General features: G+C 35.6%; 1 protein-coding gene across 1 annotated transcript in view; it reads left to right on the top strand.

Annotated features, from left to right (window-relative positions):
- Nucleotides 1–2,043: 2,043 nt before the first annotated feature.
- The window catches only part of LOC148940065 (juvenile hormone esterase-like), a 272,646-nt gene continuing 260,944 nt past the window's right edge, over nucleotides 2,044–13,745 (top strand). The window contains exons 1-2 of the mRNA XM_089106326.1: nucleotides 2,044–2,449; nucleotides 9,321–9,480. Of these exons, the coding sequence (XP_088962452.1) occupies nucleotides 2,204–2,449; nucleotides 9,321–9,480 (406 nt within the window). The 5' untranslated portion in view covers nucleotides 2,044–2,203. The remainder of the gene's footprint in view (nucleotides 2,450–9,320; nucleotides 9,481–13,745) is intronic.

The raw sequence follows: 13,745 nt of genomic DNA, 5'->3' as shown, positions 1-13,745 counted from the left end.
CCCGTTGGTCCTTTGGGAGCTCGATGGGCCTTTGGGGGGCCCGGGGATGGCCGTTGCGGGTCTGGGTGGGCCTTTGGGGGGCGCCGGGGGACCTTTGGGAGCTGGGGGGGCCTTTTAGGACCGGGGGCTTCCTTCGGGGTTGGGGTAGGAGGATTGGAACCCTTTGGGGTTGGGTTAGAGGCCCTCACAACACTGTTCAAATGAAACTTGTGTATTATAACGACCACAGAGTTTCACCATTAAATTCTCTTCTAAAATCTCTTCAAAAATCTTCTTTTAAAATGTCTCTATCTGTTTCGCCGAAATAGTTCCATAACCTGTCTAAAACGGTTTCGCCCAAATAATCCTTAAACGTAAATTCATCGTGTTCCCTTTGTTTTTGGTATCTCTGCGCTAATGCATTTCAAATTAATAAGAAACCTTTTCGCGCGCTAAAACAATTCATCGCTAAGATGTTTCACGGAGAATTGTTTCCATGGCCTTTGGTTATTAATATCTTTTGGAGTTCGACCAGTAGAACTGTTCCCGAGGCAAAGAAATTAATGATTTTGATCTATTCCTGGAGAAATGTTTCTAGGCGAAAATTTTTAAAGTCTGACAGATGATGCCATTGATTGATTGATCTGTCAAGAAAGGGGAAATTAATTTGTTGTTTCTAAGGGGAACCCTGTTTTTCAAATTCTCACTGACAAAAACCATAAAACATCCATAATTTGATGTTGACATCCGAGAAAAACATCAAATAAATCTAACAACACACATATCCATTCATGGAAACAACCATAAATGCGACAAAATTCCTGTTTTTCCAAGTGAGAAAATTCCTGTTTTTTCATTCTCACTGAGAAAACCATAAACCACGTGGTCATGTCACGAGTACTAGGGTCACTTCTACTAGCCACCAGGCTCTAGGAAAACTTATCCTTTAAATTTCAGCCCGATCGGACAACGTTAAAGGGGGGCTGTGGTGGGAGGGTCGAAACTTCCGGCCCACTTTCCCCCATGAAGATAAAGTCAGAGGGGGGGGGTGAAATTTTGCAGGTTTCTTAGTTTGAGCCTAGGCTACAAAATGCGATCACCACCGTCTCTCTGCGACCACTAGGATAGGAAATCGCTTAACATTGTGGTGGGTCGCCTCTTTAAAGAGGCACAAGTGTGCCTCCTTGAAAAGTACACTGGAGAGATTTGTGGATGGAGGCTAAAAATTGCCTTTTCTTGTCTCTTTTTTCCAAATATTCAAGGGAGGCTCTTCAGTTTAATACAGAGGTGAAGAATAAATCCCCATAACCGACTTTCACTAAGACAGATTAAACTAAGCTATAAAATCGCTGAGATGATAAAACTTCCGTTCTAACACTGAAATATTTAGAGTATAAAATAAAATGTTGTATCCGTATACTTATCTGCACAGAGGGGAGGGGGAGGTTAAGGGCTTTCTTTAGAGTAAGTTATTTCCAAAGAACCCTCTCCCGACGAGGAATTCTAATTTTCTTATGAAAGTCAATTTAGTTTTTAGTTTTAAGGGATTTAATTTTCCATTGCATTCTATCATTTTCGAAAATTTTCATTCGTAATCGAAATTTTATTGTGAAGAACAGATTTTTTGAAGGTCGTTGCGCCCATCCCTGTTTAGTGTAACCTTGAATGTGACATTAGAAATGGATAGAGATAAAATTGAAAAAAAGAGTGATCGAATGGAGGTGTTAAAATTTAAAACGAACAAATACTGTCATAAATATTAATGGCGATGCTGCTCCTCTAACCCCTCCCCTATTCTTTACTTTGAAACTCCACCATGTTTAAAGTATTAATCAAAGACAATAAAATTAAGTTAACTTTGGTGCAAACACTGGGCTTAGGGGAATGGCTGCCCTCTCATACACCATTAAATTCCGTTCGTTTTAATTATTAATCTTAAACTTTACTTTCATTTGAAAGAATAACTTCTGTTTCTTTTTATCTGTAGAAGTGCCAAAGTTTAGTCACATTTAAAGAGAAAATTTCCTGGACGCAATCTGTCTAGTACTGAAGATAAAGCTCCAGTGGTCATTTAAAATTTAGATAATCTTTAATTGTTGTAACATTTGCATTAATTCCGAAGCACGCGGAAACAAACCTACTCCCGCGCTAGGATAATTATCCCTACTCCAATAAATGTAACATATGTTGTGGAAGATCAGTGGAAGAAGAGACTCGATCCGTGATGCACCAAATAGTGCCCAAATGTGCGATCTTCCTCTGTGTATTGAATTTCTCGTTTAGTGTTATCTCTTCAGCAGGGGTTGTTGTGAACACTAAACTAGGCAGAGTTTTGGGTTCAGTGGAAGTAGCAAATCAGGATGGAATTGTTCCTAACCCAGATGGTACACCGCATGGAGGGCCTCGGTATTATGCAGCCTTTAAGGGTATACCATATGCTAAACCACCATTAAACGAGAGAAGATGGAAGGTAGCGTAATTTTTGCATTAAAATAGGTGATCTTTAAAATAAATCTCTTTTTCATTTTACCGATATACCTGGTTTCATTCATAGTGTTTTAACGTACAAATGGAAAACAAAATAGGTACCTAATATTGCCTTATTTTTTTATTTTTCATGCGATTTAGAAAACAGAAGGCGAGGGAAAGACACAAAAGCAGAATCGCCGACAAGTAACAATATAAAGGTTCATTTTTAAATTAAAATGCCCCATTTTTTAGTTTAAATCGTTTTAAAACAACCATGTGAAAGAAAATGGTTGATAAAAAATCATTTGAGGAAAAACATATGGTACTTTTGAACCGAATTACCAATTATACTGGAAACAATATTTAACTACGCTTAAGTTGCTTTTCTTAACTGTACCAAAATCTTATTTTTTTATTTAGTGAAAATAGCGCATATTATTCCCTTAATCAACGATCTTTTTTTGTAGTCTTCTTATATAATGAACTGGAATGACAGGCCTTTTATTTTAAATTCCGTTGATATGCATAGATTGAGGCCTAGTTGCTCCAAAAAGTTATAATGTTTATGATATTTCTATGGTTTTTGTTAAAATTTGGCTATTCTTTGTTTGTTGTACAGATACATTTACGGGGTACTGTTTTACAAAGCGGTAAGCGCGCGATAATTGTATTGCAGTAATCTTGAAAACAGTTTGTCGCTGCCTTGTGAAGTATAAACAAATGGTTTCTCACTGCGGGAACTATATTTAATCTTTATTTTTATGGGGTTTAGGGCGAATTAAAGGTACCTAGGTTGGGTTAGGTTAGGTTGCGTATTTAATATATGCTATGCTTTACCCCACCCCACCCCCTAATGTGCAAATATATAGCCCAATTTTGTTCATAAACTATTATGCTCGTATTTTCATCCTATTTTGTTTTATTTCATTAGAATTAACGAAACTTCACTTCTCACGTGCTTACCGCTTTGTAAAACAGTACCATTTAGGGTTATAGCAAATTTTCTGTTTTGAGGAAATTCTTTTCGCAGTCAAGGTCCGGGAAAAAAAGAGAAACTCTTCAAAAGTTATTGGAGTACTTTGTTAGTTAAACTCCTACAAATAAGATAAATCAAGAAGTTTTAAACTATTTCCTACGTTGTTCTATACGCTATCTTGCTTTCTTCCTTAATTAGACTGATGAGTAACGCAGGGTTGGAAGTGGTGGGGATACTATTTGTACTCCTGTTTTTACTCAGGAATAAAGCAATTTTTCTTTAAGCTGCTCTTTTTCTGTTCTGTTGCTGTTATTCGGATTTATCTTTATACTATGATTACACAGTAATCACTAATCAGAATTCAAACGGCATAAACCATACATATACGTGGAAATGTTTGGAGAGAAAAATAGAAACTCTTCTAATCGAGAAAAAAACAAAATAGTCGCTGAATTATGTGAAAAATTTAAGCAAATCCTGGGAGTTTTACTTCTTACTCCCGTCATTCCTGCTCTGGATTTTAATGCGTTTTAAGATTATATACATGTTCCAAGTTGTATAATATATTACTGTTTTGGTTCTGAAGTTATATTAGTTTAAGCTAATCCTTGGTTTAACTACCCTTTAGTTATATTAATCCTTATGTTTAAAAGCTTTACAGTTAGACATCATATAGACAATAGATAGTGTCACGTAATTAAACTTAGATTCGTGTTATCGGAAATGGTATTCTTTTTTTTTGAAATGCTTAGAAATTGATATATTTCTAAAAGTTTACTAATAGAAATGCTCTGAACATGCGGAAAAAGTTATCCAAAGGCATCAGGTTTGCATAAAGTTGGTTATAGCCTGAATGAACGTAAGACGTTAAGAAGGCTTTAATGTTGTTAGAATCGCGACCAATTATAAGAAATTTCGAACAAAAAGATGCAATAATAGGCTGCCTATAAGTAAAAAGAATTACCAAAGGAACCAAACTCTAAGCCTTCAAGACAGGGCAGTATCTAAGACTTTTGCTCAATGAAAGAGGAGGGGGATACCAAAGTTTTTCAACTATATTCAAAGAGCTACATATGGAAAGTTAATTTTTTAAAATGCTTTGAACTAAAACAGTCTTTTTTTTAATTCAAATAGTAATAATTTGAATAATAACACAGAACATGTATTGTGAACCAACAATAAGAATTAGGAGTTTTTTCTTAAATCAAGTTCTCAAGCTTCTCGTTTTTTTTTTTTGCTTTTTGGTTTTCTCTGCTCTTGTAAGATTTTAAAATTGGAATTTATGTAATTTTCTCATAAGGGTATTATGTCTAGAATTTGGAATTGATTTATTGCATACACAACGTCTCGAAATACGTAAGATATATTCACCAAGTTTCGTAATCGTCGCTTTTGAAAATTTACGATGTATGTACACTTGGACGAATTTTATTTTTCCGTTTAATTTCAAACGTTTAATTTAATTCCGTTTAATTTGGCTAGGTTAATTTAGATTGCAGCTGAATTTTGTAATTTTTTTCCAAAGAACTGTAGGATCTAAAGACCATCCGCTTTTCGCTCAGAGAAACAAATTATGCAAAAGCCATATTTTAGGCCCAAGGGTTACCATTAAAAGACTATATGCCCTTCTCCTCTCTACACTCACCTAAAACTACAGTAATGGGAATTTCTCGAATCAAATTGATGGTCGCATAATGTTGGAAGATGTACGAATACCTATTATGGCAAAACAGGATGTGACATTGGAAGTCAAAACGGTTATTTGAACTAGAAAGGTTGAATTGTAGAAAGCTCTGTTAGTTAGCTATATTTCAATTGAAATCTAGAAAACTATTGAAACATAGAAAGTTATACTTCTGGAAGTAAACTCCCTGAAATACCCTGACGATGTGTTAGACACAAACTGAGCTTATAAAAGCCTTTTCCCAAAGGAAATTAAATAGTGATATTAAATCTTAAGACAAAAAGAAATTGGCTTGTATCCATGGGGGACTCCCCCTTCTCTTAGTGCTAAAATGTAAGTGTTTTTCGATGCATCAAGAACAAATGCTGTTGCACAAGTAATGTTGCTAAATTTAATTTACATGTTCTCAGATGTTTGACAATGAAAAGGCTTATTTATTTGCATTTGTGTTGAACAAAATTAAATTTTCAGATCAAATGATTGAGAGGTAATCGCTAAATAACACACTTAGAATTCTTGCTGGCTATACATGTTAGATTCTAAAATTATTTCAGTGAAAGCACTACTCAAACTTTAGCGTACAAGGGAGGGGGTTGAGTGAGTGCAGCTCACTAAGAGACAGGATTAGTTCTGTTTGTTTTTCTGTTTGTTTTAGTTTTCGCTCATTATTTTCATTGGGAATTTTTTTTGTAATATAATCACGAAAACAGCAAAAAGAACTGCTATTTAGTATTATCCTCCATTTGATGTTAAAATCAGAAAAAAAGTAAATTAAAAAGTCTTCTCTTGTTAAATGAAAGTAGAGAGCAAAGTCCGAACTTAAGGCGAACAGAAATTATCCCATATATGAGGTTGGGCGATGCCCCCAAACCCGCCTCCATGCACATAAAGTTTGCATGCATTCGTCATGCATCTCCTAGTGTCATTTCGCGTTTACCTCATTTTATTGCCTAATTATTTTCACGCCTCTTAAGTAGGCTGCTGCTAAGGACGGGGAAAAATTCGAGTTATTTGTTGCACGGGAGAATGGATCGTAAAGTGTGTAATTTATCGGTCCTCGAGGTGATATTAACTCGTATGAATTAAGAAACTCGGAATACTTTTAGAAAGATCGTGAAAAACGGAAGAGTCTCAAAGAACAAATTTAAAACAAGACACTTTTCAAGTACCAAGAAAGAAAAATTGAGGGTAATCTATATGTTGACCCCCAGTTTACTTTTTTGCTGAAAAACATATTTTTATGGGCTTTGATTGTTTCATGAATGGTTCACTGGGTTGTCGTCTGGTAACCTTAATGCTTCCAGAAATGATTCATTGGAGGGATTCTGGAAATTATCTCTACTCAGTTACTTGAAACACAAGTGTGTAAAATAGTACTTCGGCAAAAATATTGTAGCCTATTGTAAAGATGGTGCAAGTTATTGCGTTATAGGATTAAAAGGGTTGTAGAGTTGGAAAAGAATTGGAAATCCTCCGATTATGCATTACTAATTTGCAAGGTACAGAAAGCTAGCATATGAATTTAACAGCTATCAAGGAAATAAGTGTCATCAATTCCCTACAGTTTTTAATTGGCCCCTAAAAGAAAAATGATTAAATTTATACTAATTACCGAATTCTAGCTTTGTAGGTTATGTACTTGTTCATTTATAGAAATTGAATAAATTGATTAAGCGTAGCTATGACACAAAATGTGTTGGAATAAAAAAAAAAAAAACCAAAAATTTTGATGAAAACATAGGGCACGTAAAATGACTGGATTATAAAGCAGTCATTCTACAAATGAAACAGAAAACATATAATTGACAAACATGTGTGGTCTCTGGGCCAGAGCCCCCTCGGAAATTAATAAAAAGTTTACAGTCTTGCATATAGTTTCTACATTTTTCATGTGATTCCCTTGTTATTCGCCTTTTTTTCTTTTATTTGGAAGCGGGAATAAGTTTCTACATAGCTGCTTAAATGTGTGTGGCATCGTAAAATGCTCTAAAAGAAAACTGGATGAGATATTATAAAATTAACAATTGTTCCCAGCAAAGTTCCAGAGTAAAAACTATATGATTCATCGACAAGACATACTATCTAGGAGGTCTAAGTTTGGTCAATCCCAAAGATTGTTTTTCTTTGAAGAATTTTTAAAACTTAAACTAAAAGGACATTATATAGCTAACTTTAATTAAGCTAATAGAGTAATAAAGCTGAAAGGTTTAAAAAAGGACGGATTCAAAATTGGACTCCATCTTGGCATAAACGTTGCCCGAAATATATATCTCTAAATGTAGATATGGATTCCTGGTTTTATCTAATTGATGATTGTTAGAGGGTCAATGAATAAAGCAATCATAAGAGGGTTAGGGAAGTGCATTCAAATGGCAACATAATTCGAAGCTCTTCCGGTTATAAATCAATTACGCTGATTAATCATGGTTAGTTACGATTGGTCCGCTAATGCTTTGTTTTCGCTTCACTTACGAAGTTAACAAATTGAATTAATTGGGGCTGTAACAGATCTGTCCCTCCACAAGACCTTCGGAGGGGAGGGGGGCGATATGAACATCGTGTGTTAGGATCGCTTGATTCATATTAACTGGGCTGGGTACTGTTGCACTTAATGGTACACACGAAAGAAGTCAAGTTTGGTTAATGCTAATCAAAAACAATAAAATAGGATGAATATATAACAGTTTAGAAACAAATTTGGGCTATATATTTTCACATTAGGGAGCGTGGGGGGTAAAGCATAGCATATATTAAATAAGTAACCTAACCTAACCTAGGTACCTCTCCCCCTAAGCCCTAAAAAACAGCAGTTTAAATATTGTAAATTCAATGAGAAATCTCGCTCTTCGATCAATTTAGATAGCAATTACCCGCTTTACGGGTCTCCATTACGGCATTCCTTCGACAGTCTATAGCGCTGTGTACCATTAAGCGCAACTGTACCCTGGGCCGTTTCTAAACTTTCCAACACATCGTATATGAGGGTATTGGCATCAAGAACACCATCCTCCCAGAAAAGACTATATATAGAAGGGCGGTGGATTAGTCATGTCACACGGAGTGATACGTTCAAAATTTATTAAAGCACTCCTTCAATTTCTCTTATAATATTCCTTAACACAAGAAAGGTTCATATTTTTCTCACATCTACCTCAAATTACACCTCTGGACTTAATCCACGGGTGGAATCACGTTCAATCTAACCAGGCCTCCTAAGATAATAAATATTAAAAAAAGAAGAAAAACCTCAACTTAAACTGTTTATCGGGAACGGAAGAAAAGTAATTATAATTTTCCCCTTCGGCAAAATTTTTATCCCCTTACCCCCATTCCCCTTTAAAAAAAGAAAACTTTTCATGAAAGGTTCGACCCCCGAGCTGTGACACAAAAAATGGTATATTTACCAAACTACATGTAAAAATTGTTAACTTGAATAGAGCTTATTGATCTCATATAATATATATAATGATGCATAGTCGCTTACTTTAGGGTGAAAAACAAAAATAACGCATAGTCTCTTGTGGGGATCCAAAAGCCAACCGACCGATCTCATCTACGCTCGCCGGGGAAAATACCCGCTTTATACCATCACGTCATAGTTTCAGATCTAACCGACAGTCCAGACCATAATACTGTTATGTAGAATAAATAACGTGCCTCTGATATTGCTCTTTGTAATAGAACTTAAAAAGCAAGGTATCTTTGAGACTGAAAGAAGATATCACTTTTTGATTAGGCAGCTGTTGCACATATACTGAGGGGAGCTTCTGTCTCAAGCCCCCTCCTCCACAGTGCTAAGTTCATTCAAAGAGGTCATTTTTATGGAGCCTCGCTTAACCTATTAGCTTGAGGATTCAACACACCCTCGTGTTGGAGATAGTTGAAGCTTAATGAACTTTGAAAAAAAAATTGAAAAAGGTACATAATGGTAGCTCTTACACAAAAAAAAGATGTTCATTTTACTTATTTTTTAAGTAATTATTTTTATGTACAATTGATTTTTAAGATGGCTTTTCGGTCATTACTATATTGTCGTTGGCGGCAATCCTCACCACGACAAGTTAAGAAGATGTTTGTTTTGTAATGTGCTTTCAAGACCTAATGTCTTTAGAAACTATCCCCCATTTTGAGTCTATTAAATTCATTAGGGAGTTTAGTGCCGCTTGTTGGGAAATTCTTTTTCCTCATAAACAATCCATTTCCCATTTTCAGGACCCACTGCCATATGGAACATGGGAAAAAGATCTAGACGCTACCCGTTTTCAGGCCGGTTGTCTCCAGTGGGATCGGAGTCAGCATCAAGTTGTCGGATCGGAAGACTGTTTATATTTGAATATTTACGTTCCATCAAGCTCAATTTCTCCTGGTACAGGTAAGACCTCTTACAGACGTTTCTTTTCTTGCATCTGACATGACAGCTTTGCCAAAAGACAGGAGAAGAGAAAATATTGGTGCATAAACATAAATCACAATTTAAGTGGTGATGGGAAAGTACTGAAAGGTGCACTTGACATTGCGTCGTAAAATAATTTACTGCTATGTTTCGATTGAAGAGCCTGACATGAATATGGGAATTCTAAACGGGGGTGTACGTTGATGGAAGAATTTTGAAAAGTTCTGGAACCTACTTCTTTTTCAAAAACTTATTTTCGTTCTTTGTGATTAATATTTCCTAAAGAATTGTTCAAGAATGTCTATTTACTTTACAATGACAGATGACAAGGGTATAGTAAAGACATACTTTGACATTTGGCAACCTATTTTGCATCAGATTCAGAACCCATCTTCAAAGAAACCTCAGCACTCTCAAGAAGATAAAAAAGAGCATGAAAGGCATTGCATTGCAATCATAAATTTATGATACTGAAGTTGTCGCTTATAAAATATTGGATGGAAGAAATCTTAATGAAGATTCATCAAATTTAGGATATCAAAGAAGCCTGATGTGTGGGGTTTCAAACCACTTTCAGCAAAAAAGTTTTTTTTCTGAAAATATTGTTCTAGATAAGATAAGGTTGTCGCAAAAGAGATCGCACCGTAGTAAAGTGGCAATTTCTACCGACTTCGGCGAAAAACAACGATTATGGGCCCTAGCCATAATTGAGACTCCCTGCATACTAGTAAAATTAAAGAACTAAGATCTTTCAGCCTATCGATATAGAATTATTTAAAAGCTGTCCATTCAGCTTTCTAGTTTCATAGGCCGTAATGATGCGTGGTGCATTTCATTTTAAAAATGCAAGTAGCCCACACAAATAAATTTCTTACATAGGAGTGTATTTTTTGGCTTCATTCATCTGAAGTGATTCAATTGAAGCTTCATAAAATTATATACAGACGTGAATTGTTATGTGTTGATATTTTTCTACCATAAGAAAAAAGTTTTCAAGAATGCTATTTTTCAGAAACATTAAGCTTAGTGGTAAAATTTCCATATCGAACAGCGTGTCTAAGGCTAATTATTCCAGGAAAATAAGGAAGGGAGGCCATTAGGTCTGTGCCCCTTCCAGAATGTCGGGTTCCGACATTTCTAAGAACGCATTCATTTATTTTATGCATTGCTTTCAACGTTTTGGTGATTGACCAAATTAGGTGCCTTCTACTTCAAGGTGTGACAACCCAAGAAATAAATCCCTAGCTTCTCCATTTTTATCCAACAGTTTTAGACCTTACAAGAGGAATTATGCGTTTTCACTCCAGATTAAATTTGACTCTGTAAGTTTTTTTTATTATTAATCATTGTTTAAATGAGCCTAAATAAGAAATTACCAAGGAAAAACATTTGAGAAAGTAAAAAGCGATTTTCTTTCTTAAATCGCACAGAAACTACGCAAAGTAAAGAGTAAGCTGTAACCCCTAAAAGCTGTTTTTCCATGCCGTAATAGATTGCGGCTTTTACTGACAACCCAAAAAACATCGTTGTTTAGGACCTCAGGCTTGCATGTCCAATCCTAAGCCAGTTTACTCGTATGAAGATTGAAAATAATTAGAAGTTAGGTATATAAGACATTCCTGTCAAGGTCCAATTGTATATGTCTGGACAATAAGTAGTCTAAGCAATAAGTCATAATATGTATTAATTATTTATATTTTCAACATAAATTAAGACACAACGCACTGGTCTTTCGTTGGTCACCGCTATTATGTTGACACCAAGGCCGTTTCCAGGGAGGAGTTAGAAGTTTTGACCCCCCCCCCCGAAATGTTTGTCCGACTCGTTAAAAACGTAACAAAAAAAAAAAAAAATTTGATGTGTTTTTTTAAAGTTTTTCCTGTACCCCACCCCCCAAAAAAGTATTTTGCCCCCCCCCTTCCGCAAAAGTAATCCTGGATATGGACCTGGTTGACCCCATGTAAATTTCTGAACTATTATATTTTCATCCTATTTTGTTTTATTCCATTAGCATTAACAGAACTTCACTTCTCGCGTGTTTACTGCATTCTAAATAAGTACCGAATTTTTTTTACCGAACACCCAAATCTTTTCAGAATAATTTACTTTGTGACTAGTGCAGTGGCGTAATTTTGTCAAAATCCTGGGGGGGGGGGGAAGTTGGAGCCAATTTTCCAAAATCAAGTAAAAATGACAGTAAAAACTAAAAAATAAGCCATTTGGTAGCATAAAGGAGGTACTATAAAAGCACTATAAATGTACTTTATAATATTATAAAGGCAAATTTGTACTAAAAAACTTTTCTGTTGATGCTTGGATTATGTAGGTTTATCTTAGTTTTGAAAAGATTTTGGAAGAAACTAAATTTCTGCGGGGGGGGGACTGGGGTCTTGGGGCTAAACCAAGGTCTGGGAGGGACAGTTTCCCACATGCCCCATAGCAAATTATGCCTCTGGAAGAATGTTAACCATCAAGCTTATAATTATTAAGTAATTTAGGAAGTTAAAGAGGGGGCTGTAACTGCAACTAGATAAGCCAAGTTTTAGATAGCCTCACACGTAAAAATCTGTACAAATATTAGAAAAATGATCGATATTTTTGACAATAGATCTATTTTCCAAGTAAATTGGACATTTAAAGGTGAAGTTCTGAAAAAAGAAAATATTACCTATTATCTTATCAAATAATCGTGAGAACAAACGTTTTGCAGAGACTGTATTGCTAATTGAAGAGTTTTCCGGCAATGTTTCCACTTCTTTGCTAGAGAACCTGCTGGCTGTTATTTTGCTGGAAAACCTGTTGCCCTGTTTGACCCTTCTTTGTCTTCCCCAAGGTCAGGTTAGTTTTAAAAGAAATCAAGCTTCGGACTGCGAAAGCCAAGGAAGGAAAAAAGACCGAGACTATGGACAAGGGGACAACCTTAAAGAAAACGATGTGTAATCTGATCTCTGGGTTTTACTGCTGGGCTGCGTATGAGCAAAAAACTTGTGTTGAGCCATGCTTGAAAATCAAAGATACTTGAATGTCTTGAAAAGCTAATTTATCTAAAATTTGTATTCGAAGTATTAATCAAAGGTATATCTCTATTAGATAAAACACGGCTTTTTGGCTATATTTATAGACTCCTTAGGCTGTTGTCTGAAGGTTGCTAATTAATTATTTTAAGTGACGGGATTTTTCAACAGTAAAGCCAAGGGATCAAGCAGAGGAGTGTGTCGGTTTTGCTTACGTTCCGACTATGAATATTAAGTGAAATATTAGTTTTACACCCCAAGTCAGGTAATTTTCTTATCATGCTTCGTAAAATTGTACACAAGACAATATGGGCAGAGTGGTGGAAATGTAAGGTTTTGAATGAAGGCTAAAAAATTCAATGCTCAATAATTCGAATATTTTTTCATACATCAAGGGGGGAGGGGCGATAGCCTTAATATTATGAAAGGTATACGCAACAACATTTGGTAGCAATGCAATAACAGCAGTATTTTTGTTTTCTAATATTGAGGCTACGCGTCCCAATGGGCAATCGCGCCCACAGCTATGAGCGTACTAAAATACATATGTATTTAGTACTTAAATAATTTAAAAGCAAAAAACAGAACTTTCATCCACAGAACGGAACACTGTTCTCTCATTTCCTTCTGTTGTTGTGGTCCAGGCTCAAAATATTAGCGTGGAAAAAATTTAAATCTAAGCAGCACAGCGTGTGAGATGGGATATTATGAACTTATATCCCACATCATTCAATCTTATTGCACTCAAGCTGAAACATGTTTGACAGAGACTTAACAGTAGCCCAATTTGACAGATTGATTGTAATTTCGAGAGTCAAAGTTATTAAGCCATCAAGCTGAGAAAACTGAATGTCAAGTAGGGGCGGATACACATTTTCTGTTCCCACAACTAGGTTGTAGCAAATTCGATACCTTTTTTAATGTGGACATCCAAAATCAAGCCTCATTGTAAAATTGAGTTTTAAGTAATTGAAGCTTGAAGTTACTAAGTTAAAACTTTACTTGACGACACGCGTTATGTTTTGAAAAGGGCAAGTTTTTCGGACGGCACATCTCTAGGAGAAAAATTCAGAACGGCCAAAAATAGGTACAGTATTTTTGAATTAGTGAAGAGCAGTGTACCTCTTTCAGTAAAAAGTAGTGCTGATTCCTATTAATTGGTTTTCCCCTGACCAATCGGTAAGAAAAGATGGCCGCAGTAGCATGATACGGGGCCATTTGATTGAAAAA

This window comes from Artemia sp. Qi Xiang Cuo, chromosome 20, assembly GCF_049724085.1.
Source record: "Artemia sp. Qi Xiang Cuo chromosome 20, ASM4972408v1, whole genome shotgun sequence".
Taxonomy (NCBI): Eukaryota; Metazoa; Arthropoda; class Branchiopoda; order Anostraca; family Artemiidae; genus Artemia; species Artemia sp. Qi Xiang Cuo.
This window is presented reverse-complemented; position numbering and strand designations above follow the sequence as displayed.